The sequence below is a fragment of the Leucopleurus acutus genome (genome assembly GCF_964270905.1).
Source record: "Leucopleurus acutus genome assembly, chromosome: 2".
Taxonomy (NCBI): Eukaryota; Metazoa; Chordata; class Mammalia; order Artiodactyla; family Delphinidae; genus Leucopleurus; species Leucopleurus acutus.
In genome coordinates, this window is record NC_139143.1 from 67,251,394 (window position 1) to 67,266,731 (window position 15,338).

General features: G+C 43.9%; 1 protein-coding gene across 1 annotated transcript in view; it reads left to right on the top strand.

Moving 5' to 3' along the window:
- Positions 1 to 564: 564 nt before the first annotated feature.
- SELP (selectin P) overlaps positions 565 to 15,338 on the top strand; it is a gene marked incomplete at its 5' end in the record, with an annotated part of 30,379 nt that continues 15,605 nt past the window's right edge. Inside the window, 11 exon segments of the mRNA XM_082858463.1 lie at positions 565 to 594; positions 1,423 to 1,513; positions 3,216 to 3,602; positions 6,815 to 6,922; positions 7,394 to 7,579; positions 8,098 to 8,283; positions 8,897 to 8,968; positions 8,971 to 9,050; positions 9,054 to 9,081; positions 10,593 to 10,778; positions 13,402 to 13,587. Of these exon segments, the coding sequence (XP_082714589.1) occupies positions 565 to 594; positions 1,423 to 1,513; positions 3,216 to 3,602; positions 6,815 to 6,922; positions 7,394 to 7,579; positions 8,098 to 8,283; positions 8,897 to 8,968; positions 8,971 to 9,050; positions 9,054 to 9,081; positions 10,593 to 10,778; positions 13,402 to 13,587 (1,540 nt within the window).

Consider the following 15,338-nt stretch of genomic DNA (forward strand, 5'->3'; position numbering starts at 1 on the left):
AGTTTCCGCTAAGGGATTATTGCCATACTTCCTGTGCAAATAAACAGCACCATAAATCATAACATTATGATACTCCCAGTGTTTGATAATAGGTCCTGCAGAGGCTAGTTGATCAGTGTCCTAGTTCATAAGAACACAAAATGTGCCTGCTTATTAAAGCCAATATTCAGAAACTCCTAGATGGAAAAGTGCCAGGCTTCTTATACAAAGATAACCCCACTATCTGGGAGACTTGCACTGATCTGTGTGGTATCCACCTCACTGTCTGGTCTGACTGTAGTCAACAGTGTATGTGCACTGTGCACGTGCACACACACACACTACCACCCACCCTCCCCATACAGCCTACATCATCGATCTCTGGAGCCCAGCTGTGGCAACTGAGAATTTCTATATGGGAAGGGTTTGGGGTAGCAATCTGGCTGGAAGAGCAATAAAGCTTCAGTTGCAAAGCAAATGCACAATTTTTATGTTGGTGGTTATATTGGGGTAGCTCTGGATGAGTACAGATGCGGCAGCTAGACTTGGTCATGTCACATATTCTATCATCGACAACAACGCAGCATGGATTTGAAAGCCTGGAGGTTTACAAAAGTAAGAAAGTAAAGTGGAAAAAGCTCTTGTTTCAAAGTCAGGCTCTGCTTCTGTCCTTTTGAATGTTACTTTAGACTCCTCAACCTTCAGTATTTTCATGCGTAACATGAGGGTGTTGGATGAACATTTACAGAACTTATTTGTCTAAAAACGCTTTAAAAATATTATTAGATTTGATGAAGTCCCAACAGAAGGGAGCTCATGAGAAATCATACTTGCTATAGATCCAAGGGGGATAAGTTTATTATTCATATATTAATAAAAATTATATATGTATGTATAGACACATGTATACATTAAGCATTGGATAATATTATAGATATATGCTGAAATGATAAAGCAAGAAAAGAAAACATAGATCAATAATACAGGATAGACGACATAGCACAGCACAATTAGTTGATGCTCTGTGCATCAAAGTATAGGTCAGACAACTGTATGGATCATGGAGTTTCTGTGTGACTTCCTAGTACTCTTGGGTATGGCATACCAGTTCTTAAAGGGAGATTATTGCATAATAATAATGACAGTGTTTATTTACATAAATATTACAAAATATGTCAGAAAAGCAAATACTAGTGGCACAAAGTAGTTACTCGATAAATATTTGTTGAATGACTGAAGGAATGAATTTTGTCCTGAGCCTTGGTGCAGTGTCCAACTGGGGTAGGACTCAAGCAGAGCAGTGAGAAATAAAAAGGGAGCAGAGGGCTTTCCCTAATGGAAACAGGCAGGATTGTAACTCAATACCATGATTATTAACTAGAATTGTTTGGCCACAGTGATTGCACGTGGATACTAAAAGGAAGTTTTCTTTTCTTATTACAGGCCAGCTGCCTAAAAGCCATCTGGAACTGGAGATTTCAGAGAGTGGTCTTCAGAATCACCCAACTCTTTTGCTTCAGTGCCCTCATCGCTGGTAAAGTTTATGCTAACCCTTCACCCGGCCCTCAGTGATTAGGGTGACTTCTCCAAATGGGAGAAGTTAAGGATGGTAGCCGGTTGTTATGAGGCATTAGAAAACAGTTCAAGCCCAGATTCCTGGAGGAAAAGTGCACCCGACACCATCCTATTGGTAGAAAAGGCTTCAGGAAGAACCTACACATATATACCCAGGGCCAACTTATCCATTAGACTCAATAGACACAGGCCCATGTTACTTTTTAGGGACCCGTAAAAATGCTTTAATTTCTTTAAAAATCATTTCCTTCTAGGCCGCCCCAAAATGTTTTAGTGTATAATACTAATATGTTCATCTTTATACCAATGCAGTTATAAAATACAGTTTTTAATATTTTATTATCGAGGAAGGGAACTCCAAAGGCAAAATTGCCTAGAGTCCCTGCAAGCCGATATGCAGCCCTGGTGACATCAGAATAAAGTCTTCAGGGAAAAAAATGCCACAGAGGTGCCTGTGAGGGAGGGACAAACGGAAACGACCCTCTTGTGGGCAGCAGAGAAGAAGGTCGAATAGGAACGTGACTTTATAAACAGGAAATAGAGCCATTTCCAGGTTTGATTGCTTACATTGTACACCTCTTCACATGGGAACTGGCCTCTTCTGGCTGGGGTGAGCTCCCACCGGCTAGGATAACAATACCTGGCATCATCATACCCTTCATACCTTTAAGGGGCACATTCTTCATTTCATTTGAGTTCACAAACATCTCTTTAAAAGGCCTGTTTTAAGCCCTGTTTTAACAAGTGAGTAAGCAGAGATGGAGGAAGTAGAGTAACTTATCGAAGGGAAACAGCCCAGAGCAGTGGGATGAAGTGTAAGATTGCAAACCGCGAGGTACAATGAGCCTCTGCCACAGACCTGTTGTGTTTCACCCAACAAGCATGGAGCCAATGCCTGTTAAGTGCCACGCTCTGTGCTTGGCGTTAAGAATCCAGGGGTAAAAGGAGACCACCGTCAGGATTCAAAATCTAGCACATGCGACCCACGTCATATAGACAGATGCTGCAATACCTGGCAGTAGGGGAGGTGGTGACAGAGAAGGGCAGGGTGGGAGCTGAACACCAAGCCCACCTGGAGAAGTCAGGAAAGTAGGGGAGGAAGGTTACCACGCCTAAGCGGGCAGGGCAGCCAGAAAAGCAGCGAGAGCACGTGCAAAGGCATGGAAGTGGGACTTAACGTTTTGCTAAAAAAGTAAATATGGTGGGTGATGAGGCTGGACCAGCAGGTAGTTGCCACATCATAAAGCATCTTACTTTCCCCGTGAAGAGGAAGCACCTGGAGATACGAGGTAGCCATTGAGACATTTTACATGTCATTTACTCTGGGCTTGGGCAAGTGATTCAATGTCTCCTCCATTCATAAAAGGAGAAGATTAAATGACCTCTACGGTCCCTTCCAACTCTGGTATCTTATGATTCCAGCTCTTGAATACCAAGGATCCTCAGAAGAGGACATTTTCTTATTCCGACTTCATGTATACTTTCAAGTAAAAGATGGAAACCACTCTTTTTCCTTAAAACAACTAGATTAGACATAAAACGGTCACGTTTTTGGTATTTGTCTTCTAGTCAAACTCATCTGACTACACAGAAGTGTACTTATGCTCACAATCTCCTTCCCATTAGGGGTGCTAGCCTGACCCACACTTTCCTTTCCTTAGAGCTAATTAACCAGAAAGAAGTGGCAGCGTGGACCTATCACTACAGCAACAAATCATACTCATGGAATTATTCCCGGGCATTCTGCCAGAAGTACTACACGGATTTAGTAGCTATCCAGAATAAAAATGAGATTGCTTACCTCAACGAGGCCATACCTTACTACAGTTCTTACTACTGGATTGGGATCCGAAAGATCAACAATCAATGGACCTGGGTGGGAACCAAAAAGACTCTCACCGAGGAGGCTGAGAACTGGGCTGACAACGAGCCCAACAACAAGAAGAACAACCAGGACTGCGTGGAGATCTACATCAAGAGTTTGTCAGCCCCCGGCAAGTGGAACGATGAGCCCTGTGGGAAAAAAAAGCGGGCGCTGTGCTATACAGGTAGGGCCTTCTCTGTTTATAAAAAATGCCTTCCCTGGTTCGTTAATATAGCCCCTGAGTCAATAACATTGAGTCTCAAAGTCAGGGACATGAAAACAAAGGGTAAACTGTCAATCAAGCAGCATTATTGAGCACCTTGAAGAATATAAGTTCAGGATTAGAGAAAACTGGCCTTTTGAAGCCAGAAGGAAATGTTAATATCATCTGGTCCACCCTTCTAATTTATAATTGATGAAATAGATGCTCAGGAGATCCGTCTCCTAAAATTTATGTCCAGAGCTTTTTTGTACCACTGTGCCCTAGCATAAGAGACTGTGTAAGTTGAGAGGGAACTTGGCCTTGCCTCTAGGAGATACAGTTGTAACTAATACCTATCGAACACCAGTATGTTCCAGGCATTACTATTAGTTCATGTGTCATTAGTCTATTTAGTATTAGTTGCATGTAGTCCTCATGAGAACCTCATCAATCAGCTCCTTCTACTGCCCTCATTTTGCTGATGAGGGAAAGGCTCAGAGCTATTCAAGAACGTACCCAAGATTCTAAGTTCCTTGATGATGGAGCCAGTTTCAAACTCCTGTTTACTCCAAAGGTGGTATTTTTAGCCACATATGCAACCACACTCTTTGCTCAACATTCTCAGGAGGCAATCTGAGAACATGACCAAGGATGACAGTGCTTTACAGATTCCCTTCAACAGCAACATATCTCCAGGTCCATTGGACTTTGGTAGGGGGTGAGGGGTGAGGAAAGGGAAGAGGTAACTAAAGGTGAGATCCTGTGAGTATATTTGATTCTCCACTCTCCAGATTCCAGAGTAAGCAGACCTGCGTGAAAGCTTGGTTGTCCTGTGGTCATGAGCCTCGTGCCAGAACTGATTCCATCTTTCTGATGTGGCTTCCCATCCAGAGGAGCCCACCTTGCCCTGGGTAGCATACAAACACGGTAGCTAGGGAGAGTATGGACTGCCCCGGGCAAGAGAGTCCTGAATACTCTAAGCTTCTTCTTCAATAAATCATCTTACAGATGCCACACTCTGCTATATGTTCTAAATTTGTTAGATTATAAACACCTCCCCTCAGAAGCCCTCAACAATAATGGAGCAGAATACAGAGTATAGAGTATCCCCTGAACTTTCTCCCTCTCCTCATACAGCCTCCTAGCTGAGGGGAAACATCCGTACACGCATTGTCCTGTAGTCAGATCTCGTTTTACAAATAACTTATTATTATATTTAATAAATAAAATAATGACCTGTGCTTTATAGGCCAGGACGGACATTACGAGAGTGTTAGCTCATCCTACTGCTCTCTCAGTCAGCTCCCTACCCTTCCTGGGCTATGCCTCCCTACAACTGTCCTGATCAGATTATCTTGGCTGCCACGAGATGTTCCAGTATGCCACTGCTTCCCCTCCCCACTCAAACTTCAGCCTCCATTTCTGCAAGACAGTCTTCCTCAATAAAGCTTGCAAGGAAGAAACGAGATTCCAAATTACTGGCATGAATGATAATGAACAAGGCCACTCCTCTAGCCTGCAACAATGGCAGGCATCACTAACTGGTACAATTTCACCCGAACGCAGTTGGCTTCCACCTCCACTAATACAATACTCTAGGCATTGATTGCCATTTTGCCATCCAAGATGTAAAGAATGTAGGGAACAATCAGTCCTCTGTGGGAGATAGATGAGAAATAGATAGGTACACTCCACTGCAACAAAAAAACCAAGCTGGAATAATTCCCTAATGTCAGGATTTCTTAGATCTCAGAACAAGGTGTCAAGGAAAAAAAAAAAGGTTGATTCATTGAATCACCATTATGTTCTTTCCTGGAGATCCAAGAAATAGATAAGTTATTAACCTGCCTGGAAACCCTGAAATGGAATAGAATGCAGAACATTGGCTGTTTTGCCATTCCTAGAGTTCTGAGACCCTGAGGAAGCTACAGTTAGAACAAAATTTTTATGCTCTGAGAGCATCGGGCAGGCAGGTATTACTATAAGGCACTGGTGGGTCAAGGTGAATAGGGTGGAAGACATGGACCGAACTTCTATTTAGGAACTCCTGTTGCTTCCTGCATCTTCTCTTTACCTGGAACCCTTCCCAGTGGTTCAGTGCAGCTTCACCAAACTCACTGGCTGCCATCAGAACTTCCTGCTGTAGAACACTGCATGGCTTATAGAGCTACAGCATCTCAGGGTTAAGAGGGAATATAGAGACCAAGTAGCCAACCTGCTATGTGACATATGGATTTCCTCTTGTGATAGACCCCAATGTAGACCAATGGTTGGCTGGGCTTAGGAAACACCACCAGAAAAGAGTCCAGCCACAGACCGTGCTCCCAGCTATGACCTCATCGATAAAAACACTCTCAGTGCTTTCATGGTATCAATTCTAATACTAATCTACCACCAAGGGCATAGTGCACACACCCTCAACATGTCTCTTACAGGAAAGAAAATCTGCCCCTTCTCTGTGCTGTCACCCAAGTGGCATAGCCTTAGTGAGGAGGGCCTGGCAGGCCAGTCATCTCTGTACCATCTAAATCTGGCATATTTAGACTTGTGACACAGCTCCCCATAAGGTCATTTGTCCTTGACCATGAGTAGGTCTTAAACATCTCATTCAGATCCTCTGCTCCTCCGCCATGTGATGTCGGGCATAGACTTAGACCAAAGATGGAAGAGCTTTGGCCCTAACAGTGGGCAGGTTGGGCTCAAAGAAGTAACTTGCCTGACGCCACATTAATATTAGGGAGTAGAGCATGGATTCTGCCTATGTATGCATGACCCCTGCCACCCCTGGTTCCTAACCTCCATGCTGTGATGTCTGTCATAGGAGTTTCCATAATAATACAACTCTATGAACGCTCTTAGTCAAAAGCCACAACTATTTTGTACCACACAGAGGAGTTTCACTGTCTACACATGTATTGGTGGCTCTATTTGTCCCTCTGTGTCCGCACATGGCAACCCCTCTTCAGGCGACACTAAATGCAGCCTCAAATAGAAGCCAGGGAATGCTCCAGCAGGCTCCGACAGTGTCCTTCACAGGGAACAAGCTGGCTCTCCAGGGGATGCTGTGGTTTTTCTGCTGTCTGGCTAGATCAAGCTTACCCAAGTGGGACCGAGTCTGTGACTTGGAATGAGTCCAGCTTTTCTTCACACCTCCTGGGAATGCCCATGACCCTGACCCTTCTGTATCCATGCAGCCTCCTGCCAGGATATGTCCTGCAGCAAGCAAGGAGAGTGCATTGAGACCATCGGAAACTACACCTGCTCCTGTTACCCTGGATTCTATGGGCCAGAATGTGAATATGGTGAGGCCACTATGTTGTTGATAGTATTGTGGTCCTTGGTCTCGTGCTAGAGGCGATGCCAGGGAGAAAATCATGTTGGAGTTGCTCCAGTGAGTAAAGGCTAGTCCTAGGGCCTCTCTCGACCATCTGTCGGTCTGCCTCACTCAAGCTGTCAGAGACACACACTCTGGGTTAAAACACTTTATTCTTAGAGAGAGCATTTCCTCCCCAGATCTCAAAAGGTAAAAGGGAAATGAAAAGGCAGTAAAACAAAGAGAACTCTTTCAGGCTAATTTTGCTTGTTGGGAATAAAAACCAGTGAAAGAATGATTATTTCCCAAGATGCAACCAATACAAAGCTAAAGATGAACAGGTTGGGTTAGAAGTCCAGGGAGATTGGTTTAGGTGGGTTATACAAACAGCTCAGCTTTTAGCAAACCTGACATTGTCTTTCCACCCGCAAAGAAAGAAATCACTATTTCGTCCCCACAGTCACAGAGTGTAGCGAATTTGACCTCCCTCAACACGTGCTCATGAACTGCAGTCACCCTCTGGGAAACTTCCCTTTCAACACACAGTGCAGCTTCCACTGCGCTGAAGGGTACACGCTGAATGGACCCAGCGAGTTGGAATGTTTGGCTTCTGGAATCTGGACGAATACGCCTCCACAGTGTGTAGGTATGTACACCCAGTTCTTTCCATCTTCACTCACAACTAGAATTTCAGAGGGGAGAACAAGCTTCCCCCATTTAAAAGACAAGGGAAAGGATGGGGATCTACGTTAGATGGGAAATTCTGCTGATGACTATTACCCGTCAACCAGAGTAACACTAATTTTAATTTGCATGATTTTGTATCTGTGGAGTGAGGTAGTCAGTTTAGCTCTTGATTCTCAGGCAAAAGCAATACAAAAGGGTCCTTCTCCCTTTGTTAATTGCAAAGTGAACAGAGAACAATAATGATTTAGGGGTTGGGTATTATTAATTTGATCATTTTACCTTGCTTCTTTAAAAAGTAAACAACAAAAGGATGCTTGGATCTTTCCAAACAGCTATTGAAAGTACCATTTAACCACCAAAGTTCTTCACCTGCCTGACACTTTGGGAAGATGCAGACAGCTGTTGCAGCATCTCAAAGCTTCCAAGGTGCTAGGCATAATCTAAGGTCTCATGCCATTATTCTGTGGTTGTTTTTAGCTGTCCAGTGCCCACCCCTGAAGTCTCCTGAGCAAGGAAGCATGACCTGTCTCCACTCTGCAAAAGCATTCCAGCACCGGTCCAGCTGCAGCTTCAGTTGCGAAGAGGGATTTGCATTAGTTGGGCCAGAGGTGGTGCAGTGCACAGCCTCGGGGGTGTGGACAGCCCCAGCTCCAGTCTGTCAAGGTGAGTTTCAGGCAGTTGGGGATGTATAATGTCCACTGCACCTGGTTCTGGATGGGAGCACAGATGCAACTGGCTAGCTTATGGAGAAACTGGCCTGAATCACCACAACTTGACTCTCCTTTGACCTACCACTCAGCTAGATTGTGTTCATCTGGGATAGGAAAAGAGTGTCAGGCTCTAGGAAAACTTACTACTTATTTTACTTACTACTTATTTTAAACAAAATTTAAAAGTTCTCCTTTCCCCAAAACTCACTGCCCTCAAGCAATTTCAGAACGACCTCATTCATAAATTTCACGTAAGAGGGAAAGGATAGCATCTACATCTGTAAGTAGACACTAGAAGACCTACCAGGACAGGTTTATAGCAGTAAAGGGAATAAAGGACATTAGAAAAAGCTTGAAGGAGTCTTTTATTTTAAAGAGATTTAGGTCGCCCTGAAGCCTGGTACTACATACAAGTCTGGACAAACATCACTAGGGTCTCCTGAACCTTACAGATTCCTAGCGCCACCTGGATTTCCAGAGATGGATTCACCATTGCTCTCTAGCTGTGGGCATGGTTTTTCTCCTTCCTTAGTACCTTTCTCTCTGTCCTTGGTTGTTCTCTCCAGCTACGCAGTGTCAGCTCCCAGAAGCCCCTAGCAAAGGAACCCTGGACTGTGTCCATCCCCTCACTGCCTTTGCAATGGCTCCAGCTACAAATTTGAATGTGAACCTGACCATCGAGTGAGGGGCTGGGACACACTCTGCTGCACTGGTCCTGGCTGAGGGACTGCACCCTTGCCAACCTTCGAGGGTAGGATTCTTCATTAGCAGCCCCCAGTGCACCGGGAAGGAGTCACAGCACAGTGGAAAGATCAAGGGCTCTTAACATCAGGATGACCTCATCCAGGCTCTGGCACTGCAACAGGTTGTTCAGCGTCCGGGAGGCATGGTTTTCTCCTCCATGAAATGAGCTACGGATTGCAAGGAGCTTCAATGAGGATGAAGTATATAAAAAGTATACAGTTAAATAGCTTGTATAATGTACCTCGCAGAGAGCCTTTGTTTCTGCCTCTTTTTTCCCTCCTTGCCTCATTGGTGTATAGAAGCTGTGGGTCAGTGTCCTTCCTATACTTCAGATGGAGTCAGAAGAGTGGCTGTTAGGACACAGAGAGAGATTGCTCATCATAGCCCTCAGTGGTAGCCTTTGACGAAGGATCAAAGGAACACTGCATTGAAAAGGAGGTTGTGACACAATTCTAGGCAGTTAGCTAATACCACAAAACTGAATTCTGTGTAATTGCCTCACACCTTCATCTTATAAAGCAAAAATGGGGACTAGGATATGCGGGAAATTAAATGTTGGATTAGGGAATTCCCGGGAGACCTGGATTATAAACCCAGCTCTACTACTGTCTACATATAAGACCTTAGGGATGTCATTTAAAATTTCTGAACCTCACTTTTCTCATCTGTCAAGTAAGAGAGAAACACTAGAGGGTCTTTGGTTCTTAAATGCCCTGATTCTGTAAAAAACAGAGGTCTAAGGTCACAGTGTACAGGTAATCTTTATACTCTGATAAACTCCAGAAGTATCCTGGAGATGACATGCTTTGTCAAGGAAAAGCAGGAGGAAGCCAGTCTTTATCAGAACTGAGGTCACTCGGGGCTTAATTGTGCTCAGGAACTGACCTTGGGCTGCACTCACTTGGCAATTGAAGATTAGGATGACATCCTGTGTTCAAGAGACAAGGCTCTTTCAGGATCATTTTTATAGGGCTCAGTATTAGAGTGCCAACAATAAGGTACGTTGTTCCAGCTTTTTCCTTAAAAGTCCAGTCTGTTCTATATCTCCTCCTTCCAGATCCAATTTCACAAATATTGCCAATAAATATCTAAAGAGCACCTTCAATGTCCGAAACACTGCCAGGCTCTGGGAATAAAACTCTGGATGAATGACACCAGCCTCAAGGAGATTGCCGTCTAAGGGGAGGGGCAGAATTACAATAATGCATGAACAGCTCAAGAACAGGGGCTGTGGGAGCACACTGGAAGAGCTTCTAGCCCAAGCTGGGGTGGGCAGGGAAGGCTTCTTAAGGAAAGTGAAGTCTAAGCTGAGACTTGAAGGGCAGGTGAGTGATCCAGGTAAACAGAGGCATGGCAAGGTGTTCCCAGCAGATACCTCTTTTCGAAAAAGGAGGATTTAGGGTTCTGCATGTACTGACGATGTGGGTCGAAAAGATGGAGCATCTCTCAAGGGGCTCTTCTGAGAAAGAATTGAGCCCTTCTACTGCCCAGTATCAGACAATCACTTTTTCCGTTTAGCCATTGCCTGTGAGCTTCTGGAGAGTCCTGTCCACGGAAGCATGGATTGCTCCCTGTCTTCAAGAGCATTTCAGTACAACAGCAACTGTAGCTTTCACTGTGCTAAGGGTTTCACACTGAGAGGAGCTGACACAGTTCGATGTGCTGATCTGGGACAGTGGACAGCGCCAGCCCCAGTCTGTCAAGGTACTGTGAGAGCATAACGTTGCTTCCCTGCCTCTCAGCTTCTTAAAGGCGTCAGCATGTGCATTTAGTTCTGTCATTCATTTATTATTCAAACATTCACTAAGACTCTATTATGTGCCAGGCCCTTTGTGTGGCCACTCGGGATGAAGTGGTGAGTGAGGGCAGTCTTAGGCATGTGTTCATTACAGTATCCTGAAACGCAAGGCGAGGGCTGCATGGACTGACATGGATGTCGTGAGTTGGCATGAAGGAGCGGGGGCTGGGAGGAAAGAATTATGCATGAGGAACAGCATGGAACAGTGGAAGGGTAATGACAAGACATTTAGTCCAGTTCTGTCATTTCCTGGCAACAAGCTTTTGGTCTCTCTAAACCTCAGTGTCACCTGCAAAATAAGAGTACTGTTATCTCCCTTACCCGCCTCACTAGTGGTTGTGGATTAGTGTGTGTAAATGCAAGCTTAAAAATGCTACGAGGGACTTCCCTTGTGGCACAGTGGTTAAGAGTCCATCTGCCAATGCAGGGGACACAGGTTCCATTTCTGGTCCGGGAAGATCCAACATGCCACAGAGTAACTAAATCTGTGAGCCACAACTACTGAGCCTGCGCTCTAGAGCCCACAAGCCACAACTACTGAGCCCGCACACCACAACTACTGAAGCCTGGGCGCCTAGAGCCCATGCTCCACAACGAAGAGTAGCCCCCGCTCGTTGCAACTAAAGAAAGGCTGCGCACAGCAACGAAGACCCAACGCAGCCAAAAATAAATAAAATAAAATAATACATTTATTTAAAAAACTGCTATGAGCTTTACAAATGTAGGTAAAATAATGATCATAACATTACCTTGTAAATCATATGTCTCTGATCTGATTTTACAAAGTGATCTCCTTTAAATAGTTCATGTTCTCAATATCTTGCTCTTGAAGAACTGAGATATAGGGAAATCACGAAGATTTTTTTTTTTTTTTACAAGAGGTACCCCACACAGAATTTATGTCCCAGGAATGAAAATATTGGCATTTCATGTGAGATCCCAAGCAATTTATGTGAACCCTGGGTCTAAGTATACCTGATTTTAAAATGAGGCAGTGGTTTGAAAGTAGTGTCTTGAAGAGAGATGCATACACCCATGTTCATAGCAGCATTATTCATAACAGTTAAAATGTGGAAGCAACCCAAGTGTCCATCATAGATGAATGGATAAGAAAAACGTGGTACGTACATACATACAATGGAATATTATTCAGCCTTAAAAAGGAAGGAAATTCTGACATATGCTACAACATGGATGAATCTCAAGGACGTTATGCTGAGTGTAGTAAGCCTATCACAAAAAGACAAGTACTGAATGATTCCACATATAGGAGGTACTTAGAGTGGTCAGAATCACTGAGACAGAAAGTGGAATGGCTGTTGCTGGGGCCTAGAGGAGGAACAGGTAGTTGCTGTTAAATGTTCTGAAGACGGATGGTGGTGATAGTTGCACAAAAATGTGAATGTACTTAATCCCACTGGAATGTACGCTTAGAAATGGTTAAGTGGTAAAAGGTAAGTTTTATGCTATGTGTATTTTACTACAGTTAAAACATTGAAAAAAAAGTGAGGCAGCAGAGGAATAGATCATCATACAACGTGATGGTGACGCTTAGCGAGGGGAATGGGATGTACTGGGAAGGTATTGTCTGAGAGACAAAGACACAGAGAGCCCTTTGACATGCTTAAAAGGAGAGGGTCTTTAGGGGTCACTGGAGACATTCTTGTCTCCGGTCAGGTAAATGTCTAATCACCCAAAAGAGAGAATTGACTGTTCTCTTAAGCATCTAGGTATGTGGTTTCAATAACTCCCCTGGTAGGCCTTCCTAGCGTTTTCCACTCTGACATTCAAGGTCTGCATCTGATGCATAGCTATAATGATTTTAAGACTACTACTGCTACTGCTACTACTGCTGCTGCTACTACTGCTATTAGTAATAATAATACTAGATAATATTTATTGAGCATTTTAGTCGAACTCCATGAGGTAGTTAAAACTATTGCTCCCCTTTTAAAAATGAGAAAAGACTTAATATATATAGAATACATGTGTTCTCTCCATTTATGGCCATCTGCATTATATGATTGAGATCATGGCGTGTGTATAATTTTTATCCTGCTTTTTCACTTGACATTGTGCATTGAGACACCTCCCATATCTTTCCAAGGTGAAATAGATCATATTCCTTTCATGGATCCACGATAGTTAATTTTCGGCCTCTAATTAGTGGCATTTATGTTCACTTTCGATATTTTGCTCTCACAAATAATATCATGATAAAAATTCTCTGAACTGATTTTTGATATGCATCTTGTTACATACTTAGCATAGATGCTTGGGTCCAAAAGTACGATATTTTTAAAACTATGAATACATATTGCCAAATGCTTAACGATGGCTCAACATTTCCTCCTAAAGTCCTTCATGTGGCATTGGGATTATATGACACTTTTCTCGTCCTCCAGGTTAAACATGCCCAATTCAGAAATCCCGCTTGTTGGCACTGGAAAGAGTTAAGGGGTGGAAATCAATGAGTACTTGTTTATTACTTTCCTTACTCCCTTACTTTCTCACTTCCTCACTCCTTAGCGTTGCAGTGCCAGTATCTTCCAGCCTCAAACAAGGCCCAGGTGAACTGCTCCCATCCCTTTGGTGCCTTTAGGTACCAGTCGACCTGCAGCTTCACCTGTGATGAGGGCTTTCTCCTGGTGGGAGCAAGTGTGCTGCAATGCTTGGATACGGGGAACTGGAATGCTCCTTTTCCAGAATGCCAAGGTAAAATGAATTCTTTCCAGTGTCTTGGAAATAAACTGTAGGCTTATCTTAAAAAGCTGTATTTTAAAGGTGGTAACTGTCTAGGGGACAGAAACTTGACATGGACTGGAAAATGAATAAACACTGTCATCACGTAACCCAGGGATCCAAAATGCAAATGCCTTCAGGGGCTAGGCAGGTACCACAAGCGACAGGATGTCTGGCAACAGGAAGGTGGCAGGGGGGTGTGATGGTGGCCTGGTGCCAGCTCTGTCCTGGGGCCTTTCCCAGGACATGAAGGCTCCTATCATGAACCAGGTGGACTGTTCTCCCTTGGCTGAAGATAGTATCTGGAAAGAAGGCCAGAGGGAAGGATGGCTGTTCCAAGACTGACCTGGCTCTTTGCTCCTAGGAACCACGGAGTACAATGGTGGAATGGGGGGTAGCTCCCGGGTTTAATAGTGGAACAGGAGGGGCAGAATTTACAGGTGCCTGGCTGCAAACATCCTCCAAGATCTGTGTTAAGACTGGAGAAATCCACTTAGGATAAAGTGAAGACTGATGAAAAGAGGAAGAAACTAATCTGTACATGCAAAAGGTCAACAGGATTCTCAGAAGAAACAAAGTATATATATATTCAGCATAAGCGTATTTGTCTGCATTACACTTGATATAAAGTAAAGGCAGTTATTGTGTGGAATAGAACTGGTTTTAATCATCTGCGTTTAGGAACTGAAGGACAGATGTACGCTTTTTATACTCCCCATTCCTTTCTCTACTCCGTGTATCCAATTATTTACTTATATTTATGGCAAATACTGCTTTTTAAAAAATAACATTTTTATTTATAAAAGCTACAGAAAAATAAGGAAATAGAGAAACAAAAAAATCCTCTTAAATACCTCCCCCAAATACCCAACCCTAAAACAGACACTGGTTATGTTTCTCCCTTCTTGTACGAATTCTTCCAATATTTTCCCACTCTTTCCTCCATGTGATTAGTATTTTTATGATGCATATATATACAATTTTAATAATAAAATTAGGTAGGTAAAATACCAGCCAATTCTGCATTGTTTGCCTTTGCTTTTCACTTCGTACCCACTTCCAACAGGAGTGAAAGCAGGCAGAAACATGTTTTTAGTAAAAAGGAAACCACTTGCTATTCAGGTCACACACAAGCACACACATGCACACACACGTACACACTACTGTTAAGTTAGGTCAACAGTGAGTGAACGAACGAACGAACGAACGAAGGGGCTGACCAACTCAATAGAACTGCATGTCCTTTAGCCCCAGGCACAAGAGAGCATGGCAAGCCACAGGGGCTAGGGATGAGCACACCTTCTGAGCTGGGTCTGCAGAGACCAAGGTGAGGCTTGTGGCCTTGGCTCTTCAGCTGTTACCTGGGCTGCACTGAAGGCTGAATATACTACAAAGTCCACACAGCTTTGGGGAAGAACTTGGAGTCCCTGAGGAGGGTGTTACAATGCTTAGCACCCTTCCGAACAACCCTGGGCTGTTCAGGGCACAGATTGCAGTTCATTGCCCCACACTGGCCCACGTGTGGGTGTTTCACAGCAAGGAGGCTCACGCTCACCATGGCTTCCTGTGACCTTCCACTTCCCTTCCGCTTTTAGTTCTTTGTTTACTCTGACTGAACTTTCTCCTCTTGTTGCCGGGCAAGCCTCAAGTGAAATACCCAAATGTGGTCTGTGCAGGAAGGTACCACGAGGCTTGCACTCACAAGCTGTTGTAATGCTCTTGAG